Below are 27,587 nucleotides of genomic sequence, written 5' to 3'. Positions count from 1 at the left end.
TACTTGGATGTGCATCATTTTAACTTTTGTTAATACTTAAGGATTGGAAAATTTTAGAATAGGGCACACCACACAACTTCTTCACTTTGTGTGCTATACCAATATGAATGATGCTCGAAATCTTGTTTTTTTAAGGAGAGGGCAATGACCCACAACACCCATGGCATTGTGACTTGCATCTATAAATCTAGGTGTAAGAATATTACTTTTTGTCAAGGTAGAAGGTTGAAGAGTCTAGTCGATGGAACACTTAGAGTTTCAGATCTGGGAACCAAGAATCACAGACACAGAAGTGCAGTTCAATCTGAGATCAAAGTTTATTGAATTTATGTCCAATTCTTATAATCATAAATGAGGAAGTAAATATGAAATTGAAAGCTATGTCATGGAAACATACCAGACCTATATTGATATTATTCACGTGAGCTAGTTCCTTATTCTAAGATTTTCTAAGAAGTACATTAATATTATTACCAAAAGGCAGCACGATGTTCTGAACATTCTGTTAGCTTGGTCAGCACTTAAACTCAAGTAAGATTAGACATAATTTGTATATATAATCATTGCAATACATTTCACATAATATGTGGGACACAGGCAAAACCCAAATTCTCACACTAGGTCATTACAATATATACAAAAATTGTTCCTTATATACATAAAAAAAGTGTTTAAATTCTATAACATATTTCTAGCAAGTACTTACTTTTGACACTGTGGTTAAAAGAGGGAGTTAAAATATCTCTGAGCATTAACAGATTTGATTTTGTGCCACTTTAAATGTCAGTTTCAATTTAAAGTAATGTCTTTTTGACAATGTTGACTCTACAATTCTTTACAAAAAAATAATTTTTAAGAAACTTCAGAACTGGGTCTTTTGAAAAGACTCTATTCTGACATCTTGTGGTCAGTATTTTCAGATAATATTAAAGGGATGCTTCACCATAAAAATTGGTCATCATTTACTCACCATCCAGTTGTTCCATATCTGTGTCAAATTTGATAATTGGAAAAATGCTTATAATCAAACAGATTTTGTCCCCCATTGACCTTCATAGTAGGAGTTTCTTTTTTAAACAAAATAAGACGTTTTGATGAATTTAGGACAGCAAACAGTTCTGGGGAACTTTTGACTACCATTGTATTTTTCCCACTATGGTAGTAAATGGGGGGCCATAATTTATACAGATTTGGATCAACTCGAAGGTGAGTAAATGATGACAGAATGTTCTTCTTTGTGTGAAGTATCCCTTTAAATAAAGTATAATAAATTTGAAAAACAAATCTTGAACGTGTTACAAGGGTTTTAGAATTACATAAAACGTTTGACTTGAAATGTCCCTGATGTAATTTCTTATCATAGGCTGAAAAAACATATTTTCATCTTAAGTATAGGTTACACACAGTACATATCTTATCCAAAATATGTATTGAATTAGTGCAATTGCACTACACAACAAAAACAAAAAACTAAGTAGCTACAGAGACTTAATGATACAGCATTAAATATGTTCTTCTACAGAAAATTCCATATTTACATTAAACTACAAACAAATTTGACTTTATTTAAAAAAAACACTACAGTATTTTAAATACAAATGGCACAGGTTCCCCAATATACACACTTAAGTCATAAAGATGAAGTTATAAATGTCAGTGCCATGTTTTGTGTTTAAGTGTCACTTGTAAGAAACATTGTATTACATTTTTACTTCCTATCAATCCTGCTTCTTAATGTTGACTACAGTCATAGAAACATGAAATGTACCTACACCCGAGATCATCAAAGATGTTTAACACAGCAGATAGACGGCAGTTTTTGTCAAATAGATATTCACTCCTAATGGTTGTTGTATATTATGTCACAAGAAGCATAAAAGAGAAATTGAAATGAAATGGCTAATATCACCATTATCAGCCTTTTAAAAAAAGGTAAAGTTCCTGATTGAAATACGACTAGTGTTTCCTGAAAACATAAATATACTATAGAACACACATACTGTAGGCCCATTTTCTTTAGTCAAACATGCTTTTCAAAAAAGTTTTCTATAAAAAGGGACAGTTCACCCAAATGACAATTCTGTCATCATTTACGCACCCTCAAGTTGTTCCAAATCTGTATAAGACAAAGGAAGATATTTGGAAAAATGTAACCAAACAGATCTCAACACCATGACTCCCTTTGTATTTATTTTCCCATCTTTGTGAGCAAATGGAGGATGAAATCTGTTTGGTTTCGGACATTCTTTCAAATATCTTTCTTTGTGTCCAGCAGAACAAAGAAATTTATACAGATTTTGAACTAATTGAGGGGGAGTTGATGAGGACGGAATTTTAATTTTAAAGTGAACTGTCCCTTTAACTCCGAATGAGCTTGCACCAGTAACGTATTCTCAAAAATATCTCTACAGCTACATGTAGATCTACACTATAAGCATTACATGTAGGAAATACAACATTTGGATATTTCTACACTTAAACAGGTAGAAAACAATGTTGCTAAATGTATACCCTAAATAATCAGGCTGTGCTCACATTGATCTTTTCTAATAGTAGTCTTTCAATGAGTCTTCAGCGGGAATCTATTGAATTTCAGTTCAGGATTATTATTTCAATAATCAATGACAGGATATTGAGAATCCGACAAGTAATTTGTTACTGTTTGTTTTTAAAATTAGTAACACTATGGAACATCTATATTTATAGATTGTTAATCAAGAAGACATTACAGATAGTGTGTTCGTTTTTCATGATCGATGAAGAATATTAACAAAATATTTATAGCAGTTTGGTCAACTATTTCACCGTAGCTTTTCTAAATTTCTAAATGAATTTGAAACTATTGAATTAAATATACAGTGTTTACTCAATATGAGCAACCTAAAATCAAAGTGCTAAACTATTCACTGGTCAATGTTTGAATGCTGAATTCATTATTCATTATTTTCATCGGAGTGTTTCTGTAGACGTAGATTCTGCAATCTATTGCTATTCCTACAGTCTACACAAATCACACTGTGGTTATTTATAACCAAATGAAAGATCATTCACACCGCAGAGTACAAAACCTCTTCAAAATAGTTTAGTATGTAGTCTCAATGGCAAAACTGGATGAACTTAAATGAACCTCGGCAAACTTTTGAATAAACGCCACATCTTTAAGTGCTTGAGAGACAAGGGAGGAGCCACTGAAGAAATCTTCAAATGTCTTTCTCTATCAACACTGAACTGGTCCTCTAAATCTATACTGTCTTTATAATAAATAGTTCTGCTTTACAAAACCCAAGTGACTTTACATACATCATGAAAATACTGTCCTAGTTGATGGTTTATGTCATTGGCCAGAGACAAAATAGTTTGCTTCTAAAGGTCATGTCCTCTGACCTCAGGGTTACAGCTTCAGACAGACCCGACAACGGCTGATGATGTTTGGTTGTGGCGTTGTCTGACGGACCGGTACACTGAAGAGTGACAATTAAAAAACACATTTACAAATGAGGGCAGTTCATACACATCTTATTTAAAGAGACAAAAAATTAATTATATCACCATTTTCTCACCCTTGTGTCATTTATGACTTTCTTTCTTCATCAGAACACAAAAGAAGATATTTTAAAGAATGTTGAAAACAGAAAACAGTTTGTCTCCATTGACTTGAATAGGTTTTGTGTCCAGACATCAGAAGTCTATGGGGACCAACGGTTTTTCTGTTACCAACAAAGTTCAAAATTTCTTGTATTGTGTTCTGCAGAAGAAAGAAAGCACTGCAGGTTTGAAATGACAAGAGGGTATGTAAATGTTGACAGAATTTTCATTCTGGTCACCAAAATATTTTATTTTTGGTTCAGTTACATCACCTGAACATATTGTCGGGGTCAAGCGACGCCAGCCAGTAGCTGTAAGAATCCGGGTAGAAGTTACAGGTGCCACGACCATGACACTCGATAAAGGGAATCCTCCGAAACTCTTCCAGACACGAACCTGGAGAGACCAGCGACTGCCCGGAACCTTCTGCACCTGCGCCTGTTTCCTATAAAACAGATCCCCCGAGCTCAGAGATATAATACCCCAATTTTTCGTGAAATCCATACATTCTTTTCCTTTTCAATGATGAAGTTATTCCAATAACTGTCCAGTTTTCATCATAATAATTCAATGTTGTTAATGTCATAGTTTACAAAAAATGTCTGACTCTTACCATTACAAAGGAGTAACCTATCCACAGAGACAGCCATCCCTCAGGGCATTGTGGGATTTCAGTGGTCTGGCTGTGAACTGCTATAACATTAGCTGGTGCTTCACATACTGCACATCTGAGAGAGAGAGTAACTAAGTTCATTTGTAATTCTTGATTCAACTCCTGAAGGAACAGTTCACCCCAAAATAAAAATGTATCATTTATTAACCCTTGTGTTAATTTCTTTCTTCTGTGTAACACAAAATAAATTAGTTTTGTGACCATACAATGGAAGTCAATGAGACTGTTTTTTGGTTACCAGCATTCTTGAAAATATCTTGTTTTTTGTGTTCTGCAGAAAAAAGAAACTCATACAGGTTTGGCATTATGGCATACAGTAAATGTAAATGACATTTTTGGATTCACTATCCCGTTAAAGAAACAGTTCAGGCAAAAATGAGAATTCTGTCATAATTTACTCATCCTCAAGTTATTCAAAATGTGCACATATTGCTTGTTCTGATGCACACAAAAGAAGGAATGTAGGATATCAAACAGTTCACTTTCGCAAACAGAACTCTTTGGTTTCAAGCATTCTTCCAATTATCTTTCTCTGTGTTCATCAGAACAAAGAAATGTATACAGATTTGGAACAACTCGAAGGTGAATAAATGATGACAGAATCTTTATTTTTGGGTGAACTGTCCCTTTAAAGTGAACTAACACAAAGAAGAATTCCTCAACGGGGCTTAAACAAAACCTGGCAAAATGTGTTTACCTGCTTATGTACTCTTCCAGTATGTCACCAGAGATAAACGGTTCGTCGCTGGATATCGGTTTGTCTGTAGACAGCCAATATGAATAATCATTTCGAGAGGCATAGCGGCAGGTGTTGTCAGGATTACACACCACGAAAGGCATTGTTGAAAACCTCTGCATACAGCTTCCTAGCGTTCCTACACACACACACACACGGATTATTGCCCTGCTTGAAATGTGTGTCTTTGTGCTTTTAATTAATGTGTATATTTGTGTTTATACTGTGATCACATACTGTACAATTTTTCATCTTACATTCTTCATATGATCATATGTGTGTCATCCTGTCAGTGTTTGTGTGTATGTTTGGCTGCGTTTCATGCCTAAATCTTGCCCGTGTCCACGGTTATTGCCGTGGATGAAGAGAAGAGAATATCCATCATACAGGTGTCTCGATCCATTGGGGCAGGGTGGTACATTAATTTTCTGACTATGTTTGGTAAAAAGAAACCCATCGTTTATGACGTTTGCCATTGGTCCCTGGGGACCAACCGCACCTTTGCGTCCCACTTCGCCAGACAACCCAGGAGCACCTATGTATAGGACAAGACAATTTTTGTATAGTATGCGGTTTTCCTCCCTGAAAAGTGATCAAATTGATTTTATGCAGAGAATGAGGATAAAATAGGAGATTATCTAGGAGATAATAGCTTTTTCACTTGCCTTCCTGTCCTGGTGGACCAAAGTCTCCCCTCGGGCCAGGGTTTCCAGGCCGTCCAGGAAAACCAACCAGGCCTGTGTCTCCCCTACTCCCTTGTGTTCCTAAAATGAATTATGTAAGATTAATATAACTGCTCAAGAGAAGTTTTGGGGTGTGATTTGTGTATTTTTGGTTTACCCGGAGGACCATGTAATCCTTGAGGTCCAACTATTCCTTGTGTTCCTTTCTCACCGACTAGGCCAGATAAACCAGGGTCTCCTGGAATTCGGATGACCTCAGGCACCACATCACAACCTTTAGGACCTAATACAGTATAAAAGTTTATTAATTCATGTTTTTCACAACATTCACAACATGTCAAATGTTGCAAGAAACTTTGTTGTTGTGTAAACTATTGCCATGACAAAAACGAATCACCAAAAATCTTTTGGCTTCACATGCAAATAACATGACTATCGAACTACTCAGATTATCAAACACCATTTAGTCAGGATGGAAGTTTGATAAAGCATCACCAGTAATGAAATATCACCTTTAGATCCAGGAGATCCTCTACAACCTTTTGACCCAGGAGGGCCAGTTGGTCCACAATTTCCTTGTTGACCTGCAATCCGAGATCAAAACACATTTTAAACACCATATACATTTAACTACAAATCACACATTTTTACAATTTCATAAGAACTACATCTAAGTAGAATGTCTTACCATGTGGCCCCATGCAACCCAAAGGCCCCATTTCTCCTTTCACACCCCTATAGCCAGGACGTCCATCTCTACCCTGGACAAAAATAATTAACCTCAGGTCTTAAAAATGTAATCCGACAACAAATCTAGTAAACTTCAATTTTGGTTCTCATTTTTTCTTGAGCCTACTGTAAAGATATGGCATTTAAGTTTCCATGTTATAATCTACAAGTTTCTCTAAAAATACACTTGATGATGTCAGAATTGTTAGAGATCTGCTCTGGTTAACTAGCGTGCACATTTGTCTTTAATGTCCACTTACTGGTGTTCCAAGAAACCCCCGCTCACCAATGCACCCAGGCAGTCCTCTGTGGCCCAGTGGCCCAAAGACCCCTTTATCTCCCTTCATTCCTGGACCAGGTGGACCGGGGGGCCCACGTGTTCCCTTGAAACCTGCATTTGCATTTACACACACAGCATTAACAGGGCGTGAAGTTGTTAAAATTCAAGACACTTAAAGACGACTAACTACCGTATCGACCAGGTGGTCCCATTGGTCCTCTATCCCCTTTTGGACCAGGAATGCAGATTCCAGCTAAACCTTTACATCCACGGTGCCCCGGATCTCCAGGCAGACCAGGGGGACCAAGATCTCCAACCGGCCCACAGGGTCCTGGTGACCCACATAATCCTTGAGGTCCGGGATCCCCTTTATTACCTAAAATGGTATATACACAACACGTATCATACAGACATAGTAAAGTGATAAAGATCAACACTTAGAACTGGTCAGCTTTAGTGACTTACCTTTCTCACCCATGTAACCAGGTGGCCCAGGATTCCCATTGACAGTGGCTGAAACGAAAATGAGAATTAATTAAGTATTCCTGTATGTGTGTATATGCATGTGCATGCATACGTCTTACGGCCTCTATCTCCTTTTGTTCCAACTGGCCCAGGAATACCATCCCTTCCTTGATCTCCACGGGGTCCTGGAGCTCCAGGATCCCCACACGGACCAGGAACACCTTTAGAAACAAATAACAAAGACACATACATGCATTCAAGCCTTTAAGGTTAGTTCTTCATCTTAAGATGATCTAAAGTTGTTAAAGAATCAGGTCATACCTGGTGAACCAGAAGGCCCTCGATATCCAGGTGCACCCGGAAGACCATCTAAACCATTATCACCAGGAGGTCCAGGAGGTCCTCATAATGAGAAACAGAAACAAACAGTTAGAGGATGAAATTGTACATAAAGATTTACCCAAATTAAGGAAAAATTGTGCATACATTAGGATTAGTATGACAAATAATTTCATGAATACCTGAATCTCCTGAAACTCCACTTTCGCCTTTTTCCCCAGGACGCCCCGGTAAACCTCGGAGACCAGTATTCCCAAATATACCCTTGTCACCCTTTCCACCTTTATTCCCTGGACCACCCGGCTCACCCTGACAGAATCAGAAAGAACGAAAGTGGTTAGCACTTGAAATATATGTGTTAATTTGCTTTGAAAAATAACATTAATTTTAAAACATAGCCTACTATAGTCTACCCAGCTGCCCAGCACATATAATTGAGTAAAAAATGCATATTTCTTTTAATACTTGAAGTAACTTACAATTCTAATGAAATAAAAAACATATATGTCCAATAAAATGTATCTGTAAATGTAGCCTCGATCTGGGTTATGATGAGATTTCAAGTTTTGTTACTGGCAAATTAAATTCCCCCGAATTACTGGAATCAATACCTGCTCACCAGGTTCTCCTGGAAGCCCGAACCCAGGCTGGCTGGGTTCACCTTTGATCCCCTTTGGTCCATCAGATCCAGGACAACCAGGAGTCCCAGCCTCCCCACGACCACCTGGCGAACCCTTGCTACCTTTCAAGCCTGTAAGAATAAATCACTATATTTAAATATGTAACATTATATTAAAGCATCACTATTGTTATAAATGAGTTAAATTCAAGAGCTTTATTAATTGGTGTGCTCATGAACCTACCCGGAAACCCAGTAATCCCTGGATTCCCACAGCTGCCATCAATACCCAGATTTCCAGGAAGCCCCTTTCTGCCAGGGTCACCAGGAGGACCTAAGAATGAGATGTACACTTGTGTTCTAATGTGTATAGCATGCTTTTTAAGCAATATGTATGAAGAAAGGCATCTGTACCTGGTGGACCAGGATCACCCTGAAGTCCATTCTTTCCACTTGCTCCATAGTTGCCTGCGATTCCCAAGTCGCCTTTAGAACCAGGGAGACCAAGAGTACCTAAAAAATAGTATTTTAATATTAATGTCTAAGAAGGCTTGAGGAGCCACCACCAAAATGTTTAAAAGTGCACGGTGTAACCCAGAGGCTGAAAAGTCACCTGGTAAGCCAGAGTCACCAGGATCCCCTGGAGACACCATGCTTGTCGGCTCTCCTTTTGGACCAACAGCACCACGGTCTCCTGGTGTTCCATGTTTTCCTATATTACCTGGCACTCCATTACTTCCAATTAAACCTTATAAGATATCATCACTCTCATTATGAATTTCATCAAACAATACACATAAACAATTCTCTTTATTTTGCACAATGTTTCTTTAAACCTTTAGATCCAGGGGGTCCAGGAAGTCCAGGATTTCCATCTGGTCCGCATGGCCCAGAGCTTCCAGGACTCCCCTGAAGTCCCCGTTGACCTGAAACAAACAATTAGAACAAAAGTGAACTCAAATTCTATGTTTAACAAGTATGCTATTCTTGAGTATTCACGCAAGTTGAGTACCTGGGACACCTGGTAAGCCATCTCGACCTTTGAAACCTTTCTGTCCCTGGCTACCAATAAAACCTGTCTCTCCATTTCTCCCAGGTATCCCAACCTCACCTGTCGGACCAGGTAAACCTTGCCCAGGTTGTCCAGTTTCACCCTGTGGCCCCTTAGGACCCTTCAGCCCTGAAGACATGTTACAATTCGTCTCAAGGAGTATGATATTTTGTATAACTTGTGTGCTTTTGCTTTTCTAACAAATGTGAGATTTCTAACCTGTGTGTCCATCTTCTCCTAACAGTCCTAAGGGGCCTTCATCACCTTTGTACCCCGCAGTACAGCATCCTGGAAGACCTTCCACTCCAGGCAAGCCATCAAACCCCTGGGCACCTGTCAAAAGTATGAAAACATGTTGGTGCATGTCAGCATTTCTAATTGTTTGTATTAAAGTGCATGAAATCCACCAACCATGTTCTCCTGGTGGCCCATCCCTTCCATTTTGACCTGGACATCCACGTGGTCCAGGACTGCCACAGTATCCTGGATCCCCAAGGGTCCCTTCTTCTCCTGGCAGCCCCTGCCGACCCATGGGCCCTGGACTGCCGAATGCTGTATCACCCTATAGATACAATTGAAGTTGATTGTCAATATGTTCTTTATCAATGAAGATGCACAGCCAGCTGACAAGCTCCTTCCAATGGTATATTTTCCCTCCATATCACCGCTCTTACCTTTGTGCCTGGCAGCCCTGGGAGTCCTGGTGGGCCAGGTCGGCCTGTGTATCCTAAACAAGGTGGACCTGAACTCCCTTTCATACCCTTATCACCTACAAAATGAAAGAAATTGAGATCTGAGAAGAGAAGGACCCATTTGACGAAACCCATCCAAATCCAACAATACAAACCCACGACCTACTGTACCTTTTGGGCCAGTAGGTCCACAAGCTCCCGGTAATGACAGCCCTTTCACTCCTTTTAGCCCGGCTAGTCCAGGGAATCCTTGAAATCCGTTGTCACCAGTATTACCTTTAACAAACACAGAGAGGAACACCTTCATCTTATCTTCATCTGATTCTCTGTGCAGTTGTTCATCCATCGAGTCTCTTGTCTGCTTTACCTTGAGATCCTAGTAGACCAGGTGTACCACGGCGTCCAGGCATTCCCGGGTCTCCAGGTGTTGACTGTACCAATCCTGGAGATCCTTTCTCACCTGTGTGATGTAACTGTAATATGTGAGTTTGTTCTTTCACTTCCACACCACCAGTGGTCCTTCACCGCTGTTAGTCAGCATTTCTATTAGAAATGCCAATGTCTTTTGTTAACCTAGACTCAAATGCTTACATCCTTTCATATATTCATGCATACCTCGTTCTCCTGGATTTCCCGGTTGGCCCACGACTCCCAAACTTCCTTTTTCTCCAGATGGGCCAGGTTGGCCCACAGCCACAGGTCCCTGGATGCCTGTTGGACCTGCGATACCAGGTCCACCATCAAGTCCTGGGTCTCCACGGTTTCCTTTCGGTCCTGGAGGCCCCTGAGAACACCATGGTCAAAACATTTCAAAGCGGTTCCTGGAGTTCAAAATTGGTAAAATCTATCCAAAAACGAACCAGGTTTCCTTTGGCTCCTGGTGGGCCTTTATAGCCAGGGTTTCCAGGTGTGCCATCTCTTCCATGTATCCCAGATGGTCCTGCTGCACCAGAGTTTCCTTTCTGGCCCTTCTCCCCAGTCTCAATTACTGACCCCATGTCTCCATTGGATCCTGGGGGCCCTGGTAAGCCTTGAGGACCTAATGAACCCTTGTAAAGATTGTGTTGCTTGTTACAGACATGTTCAACAGTTCCTTGTTGAAGCAACATGCGTGAGAAGCAATTGTAGATCAGCAGGTACAGTAAAACAATCTTTAAAGCATAGGTGTGCTGGTAAACTCACTTGAGGACCAGATTGACCCTCAGGGCCTTGATCGCCCTGAGATCCTTTAAAACCTTGATTCCCAACAACACCTGCAAAAAGACAGTAATTTATTAATTGTTCTCCTAGCTGTTGTTGTTGCCAAATCTAACCAATCTGTAAAAGCTCAATGAGCTGTAACATGTAGAGATGACTTCACCAGGGTGTCCAGGTTGACCAGAATCTCCACGTGGTCCAGGAGGTCCAGGGTCAGCATCACTGATGGCACACACCATGCACAGATCTCCTCTCTTACCTTAGAAACAAATGAAGAACAAACTCTATTCACATTTATCTAGTCAGGTAAATGCAAAATAGACAATTATTTAACAAAATGTTTTTAGTTTGTGTGTGCAAGGTCAAATCTGACTGCATGTCACAGGTGTAAGCTTGAGCACAACAATAAAACCTGAAACATTCCTACATTCAATTCACTGCCAAAATAAATATGGTTGATGAATCCCACCTGGTTCTCCAGGATCTCCATGGAAACCCTCAGGGCCTTTAAGGCCTTTCTCACCCTGAAGCCCTCCTTGTCCCAAATTGGCAATGACATCTGAGGAAGGGAAACAGACACTTAGAATAACATACCAGGGTTGATGTCCTAGATACTTTATTTCTGAGCTTTCTTTAAATCTTACGCTAACATATTTTTTTAACTTAATTAAGATCCTTTAGAAAATAGGCAATGCCATCAAATAACAGCGGAGAAGAGGCATTGGTAAGCATGTTACCTATTAGTTTAATAATTTAATATACATAAACTCCAGAGGATTACGGCATTCCTGGATACATAACGTGCATAGCTTTAATTCACGCACCCTGTTAACGAGTGATTGGAATTCATTAGCATACACACATTTTACAACCAAATCAGACATTTACGAATTATTTGTGAATCTGGAGGAACGTTTTCAGGAATGTCTGTTTTACGCGCAAATTACTCAGAATTTACGCATATATTTACGAATGTTTCATGAATGAGGCCCAATGTGTGAAAGTATTAGAATTTAAAACTTGAACTATATTGTTCTACAAATATTGTTAATCTTCCTATTGAAAGTAAATAAAGATTACTTACTTTTGGTTCCCGGAAGTCCAGGGTCACCGAGGGGTCCCCGTTCTCCTGGTGGTCCATCATATCCTTTAGGTCCACTGACGTAAGGTGCGGGTTCTCCTTGTTCCCCCTTTACACCCCTTAACCCTGGAGGACCTGGATGTCCTTGAGGTCCAGGTTTAGCAGTCCCTGACGTATTTATGTAACAAAGATGTTAAATGTGTGGTTGTGTGTACAGATGTGTGGTTGAGAAACAGAGCGACATAGATATGTCATTTACCTGGTGGTCCTGGATTTCCTGGAAAGCCAAGGAAACCTTACAGAAGACAATTTTAAAGGAATCTTATTAGTTGATGTTTCTTTGATCTTTCAACAGGCTTGAGTTAGATCATGGTTAATATGTATGATTTGCTACTTGCTAGTTTGTTGGACTTCGTTTGTCTTTATATTACTTTCGTTGGTAGTTTTTAAGCCACACAACATCAATGAATTGAGTAATTTAGTTACTAACCTTCACTTCCTCTGAGGCCATGACGTCCTGTTGGCCCGAGAAAACCTTTTGGACCTTTAACATTCCCATTTACTACAATAAACTGAAAATAGACATGTACATCACTTCTAAAACCAAAATAATATCTACATTTCATTAAATAAAATAAAAAAACTGTATAATAATACTTGAACTAGATGTATAGGGTAAGTACCTCTCCAGGGAGACCAGTGGGACCGATGTCACCCTTCAAACCCTGATGTAAACAAATACAAACAGATGAACTTAGGAAGGATTGAAATGAGTTAAAAGGAGAATCCAGACAGAAACAGTAAAGATACCGTTTCCCCAGCTATCCCAATATCTCCTTGATTTCCAGGATCTCCACGCACACCCTGTAAAAACACATCACATATGTCTTAAACCTCCTGATCCATTCAATCGTTTCTTGATTTGTTAGATTGAATGTCTGGATTGGCTGGTTAAACACAGTTTGGTGACCTGCATGGATTTGTCCGGCAACTAGCTGTCATGGGTTAAGTTCTTACCGGTCGGCCGACCTTGCCCTCTAGTCCATCCAAACCATTTTTACCCTGAAAATCGAAAACCAGTATAATAAATTAGGATGAACTCATTGGATTGAGGCCATAAGAAAGAAAAAGTCTCTGAATATAAAAGCCAGAGTTTATGATCATTTGTCTTATGTTAGTTGTGTCTTTTTTAATTATAAAATGTGTATAATGTTATTAACCAGGCAGCCGGGATCCCCTGTTTCCCCTTTCTCCCCCTCAGGACCAGGAGGGCCAGGAGGACCCTGTGAGCACAGCGAATAGGATTTGTCAATAAAAATTCATTTAAAGGTCTTCACGATTACAAAAACAAACAAACAAACATAACATTTCTGTATATGAGTGTATTTGTTTCCTTACACATTGTCCAAGGCAGCCAGGGTCTCCAGGATCACCCTGGTCACCCTGAAAACAAAAATGTGACTGTAAAAAACATTTTTACATTTACGCATTTGGCAGACGCTTTTATCCAAAGCGAGTTATATTGCATTATCCTTAACATTTATATTTAGGTATCTGCAATCCCCTGGGATCGCACCAACAACCTTGCATTTTTAGCGCAATGCTCTTACCACTGAACTACAGGAAAGCTGTTTACAAGTCAAGTTACTTATATATCACTTTTTATAATGTTGCTTTGTTTTAAAGCAGCTGTTCATGAAAAAAAAAAGAAAACACAGAGAGTTTTAATTAGAGGGATAGTAATGGAGGCTTAATGTAACTGAGTGCAGCTTACATACACATACATATATATATTATATAGCTGTTGGTTACCTTAGGCTCCTTTGATCCCGATGCAAATAACTTGACACCTTTGTCTCCTGGTATGCCAGGCAGACCCCTGTCCCCCTGCAAAAGAGGTACATAACTAAAGCCTAAAGAGATAACACAATCTAGTATGCTCTGAATGTTCACATTAGGTGATGCACAAAAATAAATTAAAGAGTTAAAGTTCATACGTATAGATTCTGGTTGCCAATACTGACCTTCTGACCTCTGGGCCCAGGTTTTCCAATGCTTCGTCCCTCAATACCCTAAAAATAATACACACACATATGTATTGTATACCCATACCAGTCATGTTAGGAATCTATGTTATCAGGACTCACCTTCTCTCCCTGCAACCCTGCAATCCCCTGTATTCCCTATAGATATTTTTAAATGTGGTAAAGTTAGATAAATACATCTTAAAAATAATACAAAAAGGATTTAATCACGTCGTCATTTTTCTCAATAATAAAGATCAAAATTGAATAACTTACTGGTGAACCTATAGGGCCTTCTGGTCCAACTGGTCCCAGTAATCCCAGTGTCCCAGGCTTACCCTGCAGATCCACAACCAGACAACTCAAAACACTGTTCGTCCATGTGTTTCTTCTTAATGTGAATCTTATAATGAATCATCTTACTTTCCCTCCTTCTTTGCCTGGAGACCCACAAAGTCCCTTCACTTGCTGAGAGGCTGGGAAATATAACGTATCTCCCTAATAAAGATAAGAATATTTGGTTACATTGGCTTGGTCATAGGGCTATTTCATTAAAGGAAATATTAAAACAGAATCATATACAGATTTTGAATGACATGAGTGTGACCACAGTAACATTTTCATTGTTGAACGAATAATAAATGCTATAATTATGTATATGCTGTACATTTGTAAACTTCATGCTTTTTTATGGATTCATGAACCTTAAAAACAAATAAAAACACACCTTAGGTCCTTGGATGCCAGGTTTTCCCTGAAACAAACATTTTACACTAGTTTGATTTAAAATACACACATATGTTATTAGAAAACACAGATACATTAAAATTACATTATTTGGAGCAGTTTAAAACCTATATTTTTTATCTCATTAATCTGTTTAAGTTCAAGGCAAAATAAAGCTGATTATAGAAACACTGCTGTTTCCGGTTCTTGTGTTCATACTTTATTATTTCATTCGATACATATTTATTTACTCACCTGTTGACCAGGACACCCCTTCAACCCAGCCATGCCTGGGGAACCAGACTCACCCTGACAAAAAAGTTATGGATACAAAATGGTTCATGTTAAAAATCTGAAGGTAAGCAGGACACAGAGTGTTAGTGCATTACTGAATTAAACCAAGATGAAAGTGACTTGACTAGAATGTCATTTAAAGTCCAGCACGTAAAAATAATACTATTTATAGTGTTGATATATCACAATTTGTTCACAATGGTTATTATCAAACAATGGAGTTCTTTGTCTACCTTTGTGCCATTGCATCCTGGGAGACCCGGAGGCCCCCTTGGCCCCTCTTTCCCAGGGAGCCCCTGAAAAAAAAAACCGTAAACTTCAATTGAGTTACAGGCCGACCCTGATGGCACAAATCTCGTCTACATTTATTTGATGTCTGCATTTACATCTGCAAGATGTCTCTGAGATGTTGTCATCTAGAAGATGTCTGTTAGATGTTTGTGATTATGAATGTATGTAAAACTGCCTTTTAATCAGATGTTCTTACACAGAGGATGTTTTTTCAGATCTTTACCAGACAGACGTACCTGATCTATCTGAAATGTAGTATGAGGGTACTTGAGGCCCCCTCCCCGAACAAACGGGGATGACATTATTGTTAATAGCTTACATGCTTTCATAAAGTAAACAATAATGTTTCAAAATAGTGTGGGCGACGTAAACAATTTTCTGACGAGCGTGACATTACATTATGTAAGCATGTAAGCTACTAATAATAATCAAAAATGTTTCAAAATAGTATGGGCGAGGTAAAAAAATTCTGGTGGTATATCAAGTAAAAAATATTCTGAAAACGTACAGGAAGGCCTGGTGAGCCAACGTATCCTGCATCCCCTGGAATTCCCTAATGATGAGAATAAAAAAGAGCACAAAATTATTTACTTTTCAATTATGCAAAGGTCCCAGAGATTATATATTAGTATACAGATACAAACGGCGTACCCTAGAACCTTTTATTCCGGGTGGGCCTGGAAATCCCATATTTCCCTGTGATAAAAATGTATACATTATTAGTATTAGACCACGCCATCCATGATACATAAAAATCACTATGATGACATGAAAATTCACCCAGATAATGGATAGTATATATGGCTACAGAAGAAATTACAAGCTTTTGTTTTGCCTTTATTCACCATTTCTATATGTATATGGGCAATTTTAAGTGTATTTTAACTGAAACAAACTGCCGGAGTCCCTGCACAGTCACCCATAAGCATTATTAAAGAATGCAAAGATGAATGAAAGCTGTGAAAAAAATCTGCCTTATTCCATATAATTATTTATATATCTGAACTGATTATAAAATACACTTGCATTATGTTGTTTAAACATGAATATGAACCTGTTAACTTTCTGCAAACATAGTTAACATTGTTGATAATGTTTTTTTTTTACAGATTTGTTTCAGTTGTCTGCAAATAAATAATAAAACATTATTTTCATTTGTAATTTGAAAGAAATGTTGTCATTTGTCCACAAACAAAACTGATCTGTTTACTTAAACGCATTCAAGGAACAACCTAATAAAAATTCTGAAATGCTATTTTTTATATTAACATATAAAAAGATACACTCAGCGTACATTCTAAGATGTTATTAGAAACGGAAGCATGTGTATATTGATGTCATATATTTTGATATTGTTATGAGGTATTAACAAAACCGTAAATGACACACTATTGGACCAGGGATTCCAGGAGGGCCTTCTTTTCCTCGATGCCCTATAACTCCTTGTACACCTTCCAACCCAGGAAAACCAGATGCACCCTGAGAGAGGAACAGATAGAGGAGGCATGGTCTTATTCTGCAGGTGTCATTCAGAAAACCAATAGCACAATAAAAGATACAGGAACAATGAATTCGGCAATAGGAAACTGAACAATCCAGTTTCATAAAACGTGGAATGTTCAATACAATGAGAACTAGCATGTAAACAAAAGGATAGAAACGTACCATTAAAAAGGGTTAAACAAACATTAAAAAGAGTTTCACAATGAAAAACATTCTAGAACCGAATGACCTCAACAAACCAAACTTTGTAAACTTGTGTAGCTGGATGTAATTTTAAGATACGATGCACATTTTTAAGGTTATTTTCAATTACAAAGAGATCAAAAAGAGCTGGTCTTCTTTTTGGGGAAAGTCAGCGATTCATCGAAATACCTTTGCATGCATCAGATCCTTTTTTAAAAATCCCTTGGCTTTTGTTGCATTGAACATACAATGACAGGTATGCCAAACATACATGTATAGAGAGAACTGGAACACAGACTTCCAGACACACACGGTGATATACAGAGGAGCAGATGCGTGACTATTCTTGATAAATGTCTGTACTTTTGGGCATCAATAGTGTTGCAGATTATCTGATATGGACACCTGGGTGGCCAATTCATCCATATCTGTTGTGTCAAGTAGAAATATCGAGGAGACCACCCACAACCATAAAACCATTTTGATTAATACAGTATGTTGTAGCCAAGCACCTTATATTGTCATAACACCCACATCCAACCATTTATTTTCAAGAACTCACATTTTTCAAGTGTCAAGGTATTTATTCTCATTTGTGTTAAAAAGTTAATTTGCGTTTGTTGAATATTTTATCTCAGAAAACTTGAATGTTTGATGACTTTTGATGTTGTTAAGCATCTTTCAAATAACTCGAGGCAATATCAACTTTGTCATGTTTCTCTAGTTGTTCCAGATCTGTAGAAATGTCTTTTTTCTGTCGAATACTAAGAATGTTAGCAACTGACAGTTCTGGGGCACCACTGACTACCATAGAAGAAAATTGTTTAATGATGATAGATGCCCCAGAACTGTTTGCTTTCCTAAATTCCTCAAAATATATTCCTTTGTGTTCAACAGAACAAAAAATACACAATAATCTTTCCTACTATGGCAGTCAAGGGTGCCACAGAACTATCAGCTGCTAACATTCTTCCAAATATCTTTCTTTGTGTTCAAGCGTGTCATTCTGTTCATCCCTTTAAAGGAGTAGACTAGTTTAGCTTCAAAATGAAAACCCTGTCATCATTTACTCACCCCCTTGTCATTTCAGACCTGTTTGACTTTCTTTTTTTCGCAGAACACAAAAGAAGATATTTTGAAAAATTATTGTTCACAACCCCCCCATTCACTTGCATTGGTTACAATAGATGGAAATGGGGGGCTGTTCTGTTACCAACATTTTTCAAACTATCTCCTTTGTGTTCTGTAGAAGAAAGAAAGTCATAAAGGTTTGAAATGAAAAGAGGGTGTGAAAATGATGAAAGAATGTTCATATTGAAGGTGAACTACTCCTTTAAAGCATCTTTGGTGAACAGATAAAAAGGCATGGTTACAGTATGGATAACGTCATACGCTGTAGAAACCACAGCCCAGGTAATGTAGATAATTTCGGATATAATAGAATATGCTTGAGTTCAGAGATGACTGAAAAGCATTGTTTCTATAGTGCTACCAGAAGGGGGCAGTACTTACATATAGTTTATAACGTATAGCTCATCGAGACATCTTCTGAGTCTACTAGACACTCTCCCATGTCCCACTGTCAGAAACAAGTTATAAATGGTATCTTTTTTCCACTGGAGTGGTACCCTGAGGTTTGTTGTTCTTTTACAGATATACAGAACATACTATAATGTTGTTCCTTTTTGGGTAAATTATTTTACCCTATAGGGACCTGCTGTGTATCTCCAATGGTACAATTACATTTTCTTCCCTATTTAACTTGTACACAATAGGTCTTTAAGTTACAATAATTTATCCAAAAAGGTACAACATTGTAGTATGTTCTGTACACCTGTAATTACATAAAACCTTAGGGTAGCTATCACTCCAGCTACAAAAAAGATACGATAAAAAAATCTGACAGCGTATGAGTACAGTGTTAGAGTGTCTAGCCCCAGCAAAAAAAATCTAAAAGTGTAGTGACTGCTGCACCAACATGTGCACATATATTTTATGTGTACATATATTATGTATGATCTGTGTGAGTCGGTGTTAAGAGGTTTCTTTATTCTGATATTCTTACCGCATCGCCTTTAATTCCATGACAGTCACACCGGGATTTCCCGCTGCAAGAACAGCCCTGTGAGAAAAACACAAGATACCCGAGTGAAACAAATATATGTAAACAAACATGAACACAGTATGACTTTGACTTGGTTTGTACATTTTCTGAAGGAAAATGATAAGGGCTAGCCAATGCAAACACAATACATAATCTGACCCTGTTGACTACTTTGTAAACAAGTATAACTATATTAAGCTGTTGGTCATGGTGGAAATAATGTCACGTCTGAGTGACTAAGATTTAAATTGTTAGTTATTTTATTTAGATTATCATCATTCAAAAATGTATGATTGAATTTTAAGATTGATACCATATCACTGTATGTATTTCATCCTGAAAGGGAGCAAAAATAAACCCCACCCACAATCAAAACCATTTTCAAATCAAAATGATGAACATTAGAGGCGCAGGACTCAGAATGAACCTGTACAATCATGTACCCTTGAACTCAAGGCTAAAATACAATACAAGACATTTGTTCAGATTTTGCCCAGATTTTCAGTCTGGACTTGTTGCAGAAAGTCTGCGCCAGTCTACAGATTTGATCAGTTAGTGTGATTCTATCTTAAACTTTCAAAAAGTCTGCAAGTGTATGATGTTTCGTTTTAAAAAGTCGTTCAGATTTTAAAAGTCTTGTAGTGTATTGGAGCCATCAGTTGCATACCGTGACATTGGCCCTTTGCGCAGTGCGCATGTGTTCGACTTCTTGCAGTATACGCAGGCTGCGCAGATAGCATGAGACTTCTCCGTGACCTAGAATTACTCTCGTGAGACTTTTAAATCTCAAGTGGATAGAATCTGCATCGATCCAGGAAGTCAAATATGCTGACAGGGAAAATCGTCTGACTCTTATTGAAAATAATATTTTAAAGTTTTTAAATATATTTTTTACCATAGTTTAGGCCATCACAGAGGGACTAGAGGGCCCTGAGGGTTCGCCACTATGACAAAGCAAGTCTCCTGATGATATCAGATTGTTGAGGCTGTTGTCATTGGAACAACCCTTGTGACTGCCATTGTGTGTGTGTGATGGAAGAGGTAGCAGTTCTAAAGAATGGGAGAGTCTGTACAACATACAGACACTACAGATGGACTGTGATAGATGGTTTGTACACCAGTTGTTTGGGTTTCACCGTGCATGTGACAATAACAAAAAAAGAGATATACACATGCCAACATACGCAGACGTCAATGCGCTCACGTGCATGGAGGGAGAAAATAGATAAACAGCATTGTGGGGATTTAACAGAGCAGTTCATGAATGTTTATCAATTCAGAATCCATTTTATTTCATTTATACATGTGATCTATATGTTTTTTGTGAGTGATGATGCGTGTAAAGGCCGGTATATGAACTTTGGTGAGTATGGGTTGCGCATGTGCATGTTTATCTTATCAGTTGTGATGGATCTGTAGTCAGTGTTGTGGAATCAGCTTCTAAACCAGATGCCAAAATGGAGATACCAAGATAATAGACCAGAGTCAGATAAAGACTTGCACTTGCCTGCAGGAACAGAGAATGTTGAGGGTGCGCTTAAAAAATGTTGTTGGCTGTTGACAGTGGCGTTTTGTAAAAACGCTGAGTGGCAACACAGAATAATGCGAAGAAATTTGTTTTTGAAAACCGATGTGATATGTATTTATCATCATTAGTATCTGAACCGATACCATTAATTTACAATGGTACTTTAATTCCACAGTATGTTTTGTGAGACAGATATATATTTTAAAAATAGCAGTGCAAGACTTGTGGGTTTAATTCCCGGGAAGCACAAACATATATCCAATGCAGTTCTTGGCCACCCTTGACTGCCACAATAGGAATAAATATAATTGCAGTCAAAAGTGCCGTAGAACTGTTTGCTTATTTACATTCTTCAAAATATCTTCTATTGTGTTCAACAGAACAAAGAAATTTATAAAGCAATTTTTCCTACTACGGTAGTCAATGGTGGCCTAGTGCTGTTTGGTTGCAAGCATTCTTCTGAATATCTTTTATACAGATTTGCAACAACTCAAAGGGTTCGTAAATGATAACAGAATTTTCATTTTTGGGTTAACTGTTCCTTTAATGTACCTCTAAATGTACCAAAGTTCATATAAATAAATTGATAAGTTCAACATCAAGTTCCTGTTTGTAAACTCTGCTGATGTGGTAGATAAGATGTATCGTGACGATACAGACTAATACACACACAGGCCCTCACCGACACATGTAACACAATATCCAGCTACTGTGAGATCTGAAGATTATTTAGAAAGGCCTCAAGTCCTGGTGGGCACATGCTGAGGGCTTCCCCGCGCTTCAAAGAGGCCTGCCGAATGAGTTTATTTGTGCACTCACAGATGCACACAGCCTCTATACAGGTAAGCTAAGGTGAAGTCACGTTCTGACAGGTAAACACAGATGGAAGCAAAACATATCTTGTTTTAAACATCGATTCATCAATCATTCCAAAATCATTTTCTAGGTCAAGTGATGCACCGATATGTACATTTTGGCCGATAAAGATAACCGTTAATTCTTGAACATTGGAAGCCGACAACCGGTATATTGGCCGATATACAGTACAGTACACCTACATATTACAGTTATATCTTTCTTCCCCTGAACATAATGTACCAAGCCTACTTTACACAAATTCAAGAATCTTCTTACTATTTAACATTTCTGGTATAATGTTCATTTAATGAACAAATTAAAGATGTTCTCCCAGAGCAACCCAGAAATTTGTTCTCAATAGCCACAAGTCTAACAAGTCTCAAGTCTCAGAAAGCATTCAGACAGCAGTCGGCATTAAACAAATTGCTTTTGCACCTATTATTTATAGAATTATTTACACATTCATAAATATCTACATACTACATGAACAATGTTTTGCTACTAGCAGTAAGTTAATGATCATGACAGAAAGACAGTCCTGAACTAGATTTTAACTGTGAGCAGCATGCAGCTGAAGTGGTTCAACCTGAGAAAATTATTAATAATTTATCGGCTATAATGAAAAATTTACATTTACAGTATCGCCGATACCGATATTGACGATAATTTGTCGTGCATCCCTATTCAAAACCAGCACAAGCTAAAAGTTCCGTAAAAATGACTGTATGTGATGCAAATGTGAGGAATGAAAGAATGGATTGAATATGAAGACAGAAAAAAAGTGTAATTTGAGCGTGGTAAAGCGCTCCTGTTGATTTTAAAATAGTTGAACCGAGCCCAAATGAAGAGCAGTGCGGCAATGAATAGAAAACATTCCTAAGCGCCTCCCAGTCTTTCAGCCCACGGGAACAGGCTCTGACTGACACACACATACAATCACAAATATGCAGGTATAGACACCTATTCTTCGACACCTGTCTGAAATAATCAAGCTAATGTTTATCTACTTGTGAAAAACTGTCAAATGTCTCCTCACTTCAACATAAACTTCACGGTCAGGGTGTCAGTAAAACTCATGACCATGGAGGCCCGATGTGCCGGTGACTGAAAGTCATACAAAAACAAGTACACAGAACGGAAACAAATTAATATCTCCGTCAAGGAGAGTTGAAATCAGGTTAACTTTATGGTAATGAGCTATGACGCGGTTCGGCGGCAACCAATCGGAACGTAGAAGTCTACCGCTCGAGAGGATTCAAGCGAACGAAGCCCTGTAAACTGTGGTTCCGACCACATTTGTTCCCAAGCAAAATGGAGGAGAGGTTGATTATTTTTATGGCAGGTTTCCCAATCATATAGGACACATCATGTTTGAGTACAGGGACATAAAAAATAATAAAAAATGTGGGGACAAAGATGAGATTGTTTGTGTTCCTGGTGAGTTGATGAAGATGTGCATTAACGTTATACATTTTCTGTAAATAAGCGGGAATTTCATGCTTACTTTCGCGCCAGAGCATACACAACAGTGCTACTGCTGCAGAATATTATTTCGTTATCAAACGTGTAACTACAATAAAATATTTCCCCCGATCAATTTCTTGTGTTCAGTCTGCACAAGATCAACAAGCTTGTTTGCTTTGCGGCCCCTTCAAATGCAAGATAAGATTTTGATCTACGTCAGAGCATCAGAGCCCAAAGACTCTTTCTACAGCGTTGTTGACACGGCGACCGGAGTGACTTTTGACGCTCTCGAGGGCGGCGGTCTGAACGTACAGTAGGCAGACAGAGGTACAATTACTTCATTGGTATTTGGTACAGTGTTTTGAGCATGTTTAATGGGTTTCTAGGATGTGGTGGCTAAGGAGTTCTGGATGGTTTCTACGTGGTTATTCACTAGTCTAAGAGGGTCTACCCCGCCACCACTTCATTCGACCACTTTTTAATACAATCTATGCCTTTCCACCTGTTTTCACACAAGAAACATCTGATTTATAAGAAGTGCCTTGTGTGCTTATGGCGATCTGAGTTAGATTCCCGTCTCAAGTGGAGTTTCTGCTCCCCTATTTCTGCCCACCGCTTTCCTGTCAGCTCTCTACTGTCCTATGCCAATAAAAAGCACCTATAACTTAAAAAAAGAAACCACCTTTTTAAACAAGCTGCTAGTAAATCAAAGTGAATCCATTCCATTCCATTTTCTACCGCTTATCCGAACTACCTCGGGTCACGGGGAGCCTGCGCCTATCTCAGGAGTCATCGGGCATCAAGGCAGGATACACCCTGGATGGAGTGCCAACCCATCGCAGGGCACACACACTCACTCATTCACTCACGCACTCACACCCTACGGACAATTTTTCCAGAGATGCCAATCAACCTACCATGCATGTCTTTGGACCAGGGGAGGAAACCGGAGTACCCGGAGGAAACCCCCGAGGCACGGGGAGAACCGTGCCCCCCCCCCCTCAAAGTGAATCATTGTGTGCAAAATGTGACAATAATTGTGATAGATGCTCAAACTTCTGCAGTAATAAACACAGACACACACACGCACACAAACACACCTACAGTTGAAAAGTTCAGGATAACGGACTCGCTTATTTGTATTTTTCTACACTTCTAAAAAATAGCAACCACAAGTCAACAATACATGTATCCACCCTCATGTAATTTAAAACCTGAATGTGGAACACACAAAAAATTAATTTTAGGAAACGCCTCAGTCTCGAGTCAGACAGGTTGGGAATGTCACGAGACATGTAGATAATAAAATAAATGTTATTGGGGGAACTTTTATTTGGGTGAATCTTCATCTTCAGATCATAAAGGTTTGTAAGGTCAGAAGTTACGCAATACTTTATACAGTAATGCACATATTGTATAAAAATACACGTAGACTCCCATACAGCAGATTTGTGAGTGTGCATTAGACACTATTCTATCCCATGATGCCACAGGAGCTGAGTTATGATGCTGTCACACGAGACTTTGAAAATGCAAAATTCGATCGGACGGTGCTGCGAATAAAAAAGCGGCGGGAGTGATTCCTCCATCAAAATCATTAAATTGCCGTATTGAGAAGTCAAGTTGTGACATTTTGATCTTATATTGGCCCACGAATTCAGAGGTCAATGTTAAAGCGGCCCAGCAACGGTGTTTCAGGCATTCTGACTTCATTACAATGTTAAACGTGCTGTCTTCTCATGCTTAACATGGTCAACAGCGTATTACGTAGTCTTTTGTGCTCGATACACTCCCCCAGCGATTTTTCAGGTTTCTTTTTTTTTTTTGAACATATAAAACTGTTTTGTAACAACTTCTTAGTCCCTTATTGGACAATTCTCCCGGAAAAGCACGTGGCACGGCCACACAGCAGCAAGGAGAACAGGAGAAGGAGCATGCGCAGACGTCACTTTCACTTGTGAGAGACAGCATACGATCGCGAAGTTCAGGTGTTTGTTTCTTCACTGCATTTGGGTGATGAATGTAATCTAAATTGTGGATTAAACGCTGGATTTGGCAATCGTTTGAAACTGATATATGGAGCCGTCCCAGCGCCAGAAGATGCCGGACATGCAGTGAGTGAAACTGATGTCTGTGTTTTGTTGACAATGGGTGCGGACATGCTTTTGTTCAGCCTAACCTGGCTAGTGTCTTATAATATACTGTAAGCATTTGTATGTAATTTAATTTATGTTAATATTAATTTCTATAACTTTTATACTGTATAATAATTATATTAAATAAACAGTTGAATTCTTGTATGTTCATTGAATTAAATAAACAATGTGTTGAGTGGGTCCTGTAGTTTTGACGCATTTAAACAAACTGCATTGACATCTAGCGGTTGAGCTTGGTATCGGAGTCTAAATTTAAAATATTGGAGAGGGAAGTTAAGCTAAGTAATGGATCTTCTTGGTTTCTTTTGATTGTTATTAGAAATAATCTAAAGGCACTCAATGTGACAGTATGCGATTTCGGACGCAGCCACTGTCAACTCTGACTTCCTAAAGCTTGGAATGGCTGAGCTCGCTCTGGCCTTTAGATTGGTCAAACATGCAGAAAGATAAACGTGGCGGGGTCCATACTGCCTCGGTAAATCCACCAGGCCTGACAATTGGTCCTACGGGCTTTGTCTGAATAGAGGGAATCTGAAACAACAAGCAGCTTGGACAATGAGCTGAATCCAGTGAAAAAAAACACACAGGTCAGAGCGGGATATGGGATTAGAGTTTAGCAGAGGAGAAGAAACGACAGGAGAGGAGATGAGAAGAGAGTATATTGTGTTTCGCCTATGATCTTTTTTCACTCCTTCCAGATATCTTCACCCTCGGGGTAGATGTGCAGGTTATTTCCTTCATAACATTCCTGGCATTTTCCTATCTTATTTCCCAAATTTCCATCCCAGCACAGAAAACATCTCAGACTTTCTTCACATCAAGTACACACAATTGGCCGCTGTCTGTTGCTTGAAAACAAGAGCCTTTATCATGTTTTGACAAACCCTTTATGTGGCTGACATAATATGTTAATGTTGTGGTTTAAACCTCAAGCAACGCTCAAACCCAAAGGATATGAGAGATTTACAGCTCTTAAATTTAGTAAATAAATATAGAATATAAAATAATTAAAAAAGGATGTAATGTATGTTTAGTTTTGATATAGAGTTTTTATATAGCAGGTATTTACATGAGACAAGTGTGTGTGAGAGAGAGAGCGACAACGTGAGAGAGAGAGAGGGAGAGAGAGAGAGAGAGAGGGAGAGGGAGAGGGAGAGGGAGGGAGAGAGAGAGAGAGAGAGAGAGAGAGATTGGTCTGGATAAGGGGCATCATCTACAAGACCGAACCTGCAAATGGATGTCTGCATGTGATAACATAAGCAGTTCACAAAGAATCATACTGACCACACAGTCACTTCTTCTACATAGCCTATACACACACACACACACACCTAAAAAAAATAAAAAATCCCCCAGAGAGAGAAACAACCTGGCCATTTATGTATTATAATGTACAAAGTGTAGAAATCTATGTGAACAATATTAAAATGGTTCGCACCTTTAGCGTTATCCTCAGGTTGGGAAATACTCATACATAAAGCGACACATTAATGATAACAAATGGTAAGATTGTTCAAAATGTACTTCATAAAGTAATATATTCAATTTCTAAATTCACATACATAGAAATGTAAGGAAACAATAGTGGACATTTTTGGCATCAAACGTTGAACAATTGTTTGACCCCAAAAATTGAGGTCGTTAAACAAAATACGAAACTAAAGAGTTGTTCTTAATATTGTAACATATCAGATCGTTTGCTTACCCCTCATCCTTACTGTCATAGTCAGGAAAATTGTACAAGTCCCTACTTTGAATTATGAATGACTCTGGTGTTATGCTAAAAGTATACTTTAAATTATAGACAACGTCACAGAAATTCTAATTGATTTAATGGCTATGACAAAAAGGGTACTGGTGAAAACTATAACGGTCTATATTTGGGTTGCTGTTAAAGTGTTGGATTCTATTGCTATAATGCGAAACACTGTGCTCAAAGGAATATTGTAAGGTCTCCATGGCATGCAGCTGATGGTTCATGGAAACCATTAGAATGTGTTTTGCTTTTATCATCAGAGTATTCATTATACTCACCCCATCAGTCATTGCTGGTCTAAGAAGTCCAAGCAGCAACAATCCAACAAGTGTCGTTCGCAATATTGAGCAAGAATCCATTTTCATATTGATATTGGACCTGCGCACTCTAACAGTCATTCAACCCGCAGTCACATCAGTCAAACTTTATCCCGCACTAAAACTCTCCAAATCCGCTACCATCTCAGGAATAAAGCGCAAAACAATGCAAACATGACGCTTTGGGTACAGTAACCCAGAGGAATCAAATGCTCGAGGAAGAAAGATTTTTTGCGGTGATTTGTACAAGCGC

General features: G+C 38.6%; 1 protein-coding gene across 1 annotated transcript; it reads right to left on the bottom strand.

Moving 5' to 3' along the window:
* Positions 1-293: 293 nt before the first annotated feature.
* Positions 294-27,539, bottom strand: col4a3 (collagen, type IV, alpha 3). The gene is made up of 52 exons (XM_056756461.1): positions 27,296-27,539; positions 19,217-19,273; positions 16,855-16,944; positions 16,117-16,161; positions 15,974-16,018; positions 15,408-15,470; positions 15,136-15,189; positions 14,882-14,908; positions 14,578-14,652; positions 14,431-14,493; positions 14,278-14,313; positions 14,155-14,202; positions 13,943-14,017; positions 13,529-13,573; positions 13,351-13,413; positions 13,148-13,192; positions 12,941-12,994; positions 12,814-12,855; positions 12,621-12,702; positions 12,390-12,425; positions 12,134-12,298; positions 11,519-11,608; positions 11,213-11,308; positions 11,035-11,105; positions 10,713-10,901; positions 10,468-10,636; positions 10,220-10,312; positions 10,024-10,128; positions 9,835-9,929; positions 9,572-9,722; positions 9,380-9,493; positions 9,122-9,289; positions 8,946-9,035; positions 8,723-8,857; positions 8,524-8,622; positions 8,354-8,443; positions 8,102-8,241; positions 7,673-7,799; positions 7,473-7,553; positions 7,271-7,372; positions 7,152-7,199; positions 6,877-7,062; positions 6,667-6,797; positions 6,366-6,438; positions 6,190-6,261; positions 5,835-5,960; positions 5,660-5,758; positions 5,320-5,529; positions 4,956-5,133; positions 4,199-4,313; positions 3,858-4,030; positions 294-3,461 (listed from the first exon to the last, which is right to left on the bottom strand). The coding sequence occupies exons 1-52, from the start codon at positions 27,413-27,415 to the stop codon at positions 3,392-3,394; spliced, it is 5,016 nt and encodes a 1,671-aa protein (XP_056612439.1). The 5' UTR covers positions 27,416-27,539; the 3' UTR covers positions 294-3,391.
* Positions 27,540-27,587: the final 48 nt, after the last annotated feature.

The sequence above is a fragment of the Triplophysa dalaica genome, chromosome 9 (genome assembly GCF_015846415.1).
Source record: "Triplophysa dalaica isolate WHDGS20190420 chromosome 9, ASM1584641v1, whole genome shotgun sequence".
Classification (NCBI taxonomy): domain Eukaryota; kingdom Metazoa; phylum Chordata; class Actinopteri; order Cypriniformes; family Nemacheilidae; genus Triplophysa; species Triplophysa dalaica.
This window is presented reverse-complemented; position numbering and strand designations above follow the sequence as displayed.

Coding starts and splice junctions, on each gene's coding strand:
- col4a3 (XM_056756461.1), bottom strand. CDS start 27,415: ATGACTGTTAGAGTGCGCAGGTCCAATATCAATATGAAAATGGATTCT. Junction 4,314..4,955: donor CTGGAAGAGTACATAAGCAG/GTAAACACATTT, acceptor TCTCTCTCTCAG/ATGTGCAGTATGTGAAGCAC. Junction 4,031..4,198: donor TAGGTTACTCCTTTGTAATG/GTAAGAGTCAGA, acceptor TCTGTTTTATAG/GAAACAGGCGCAGGTGCAGA.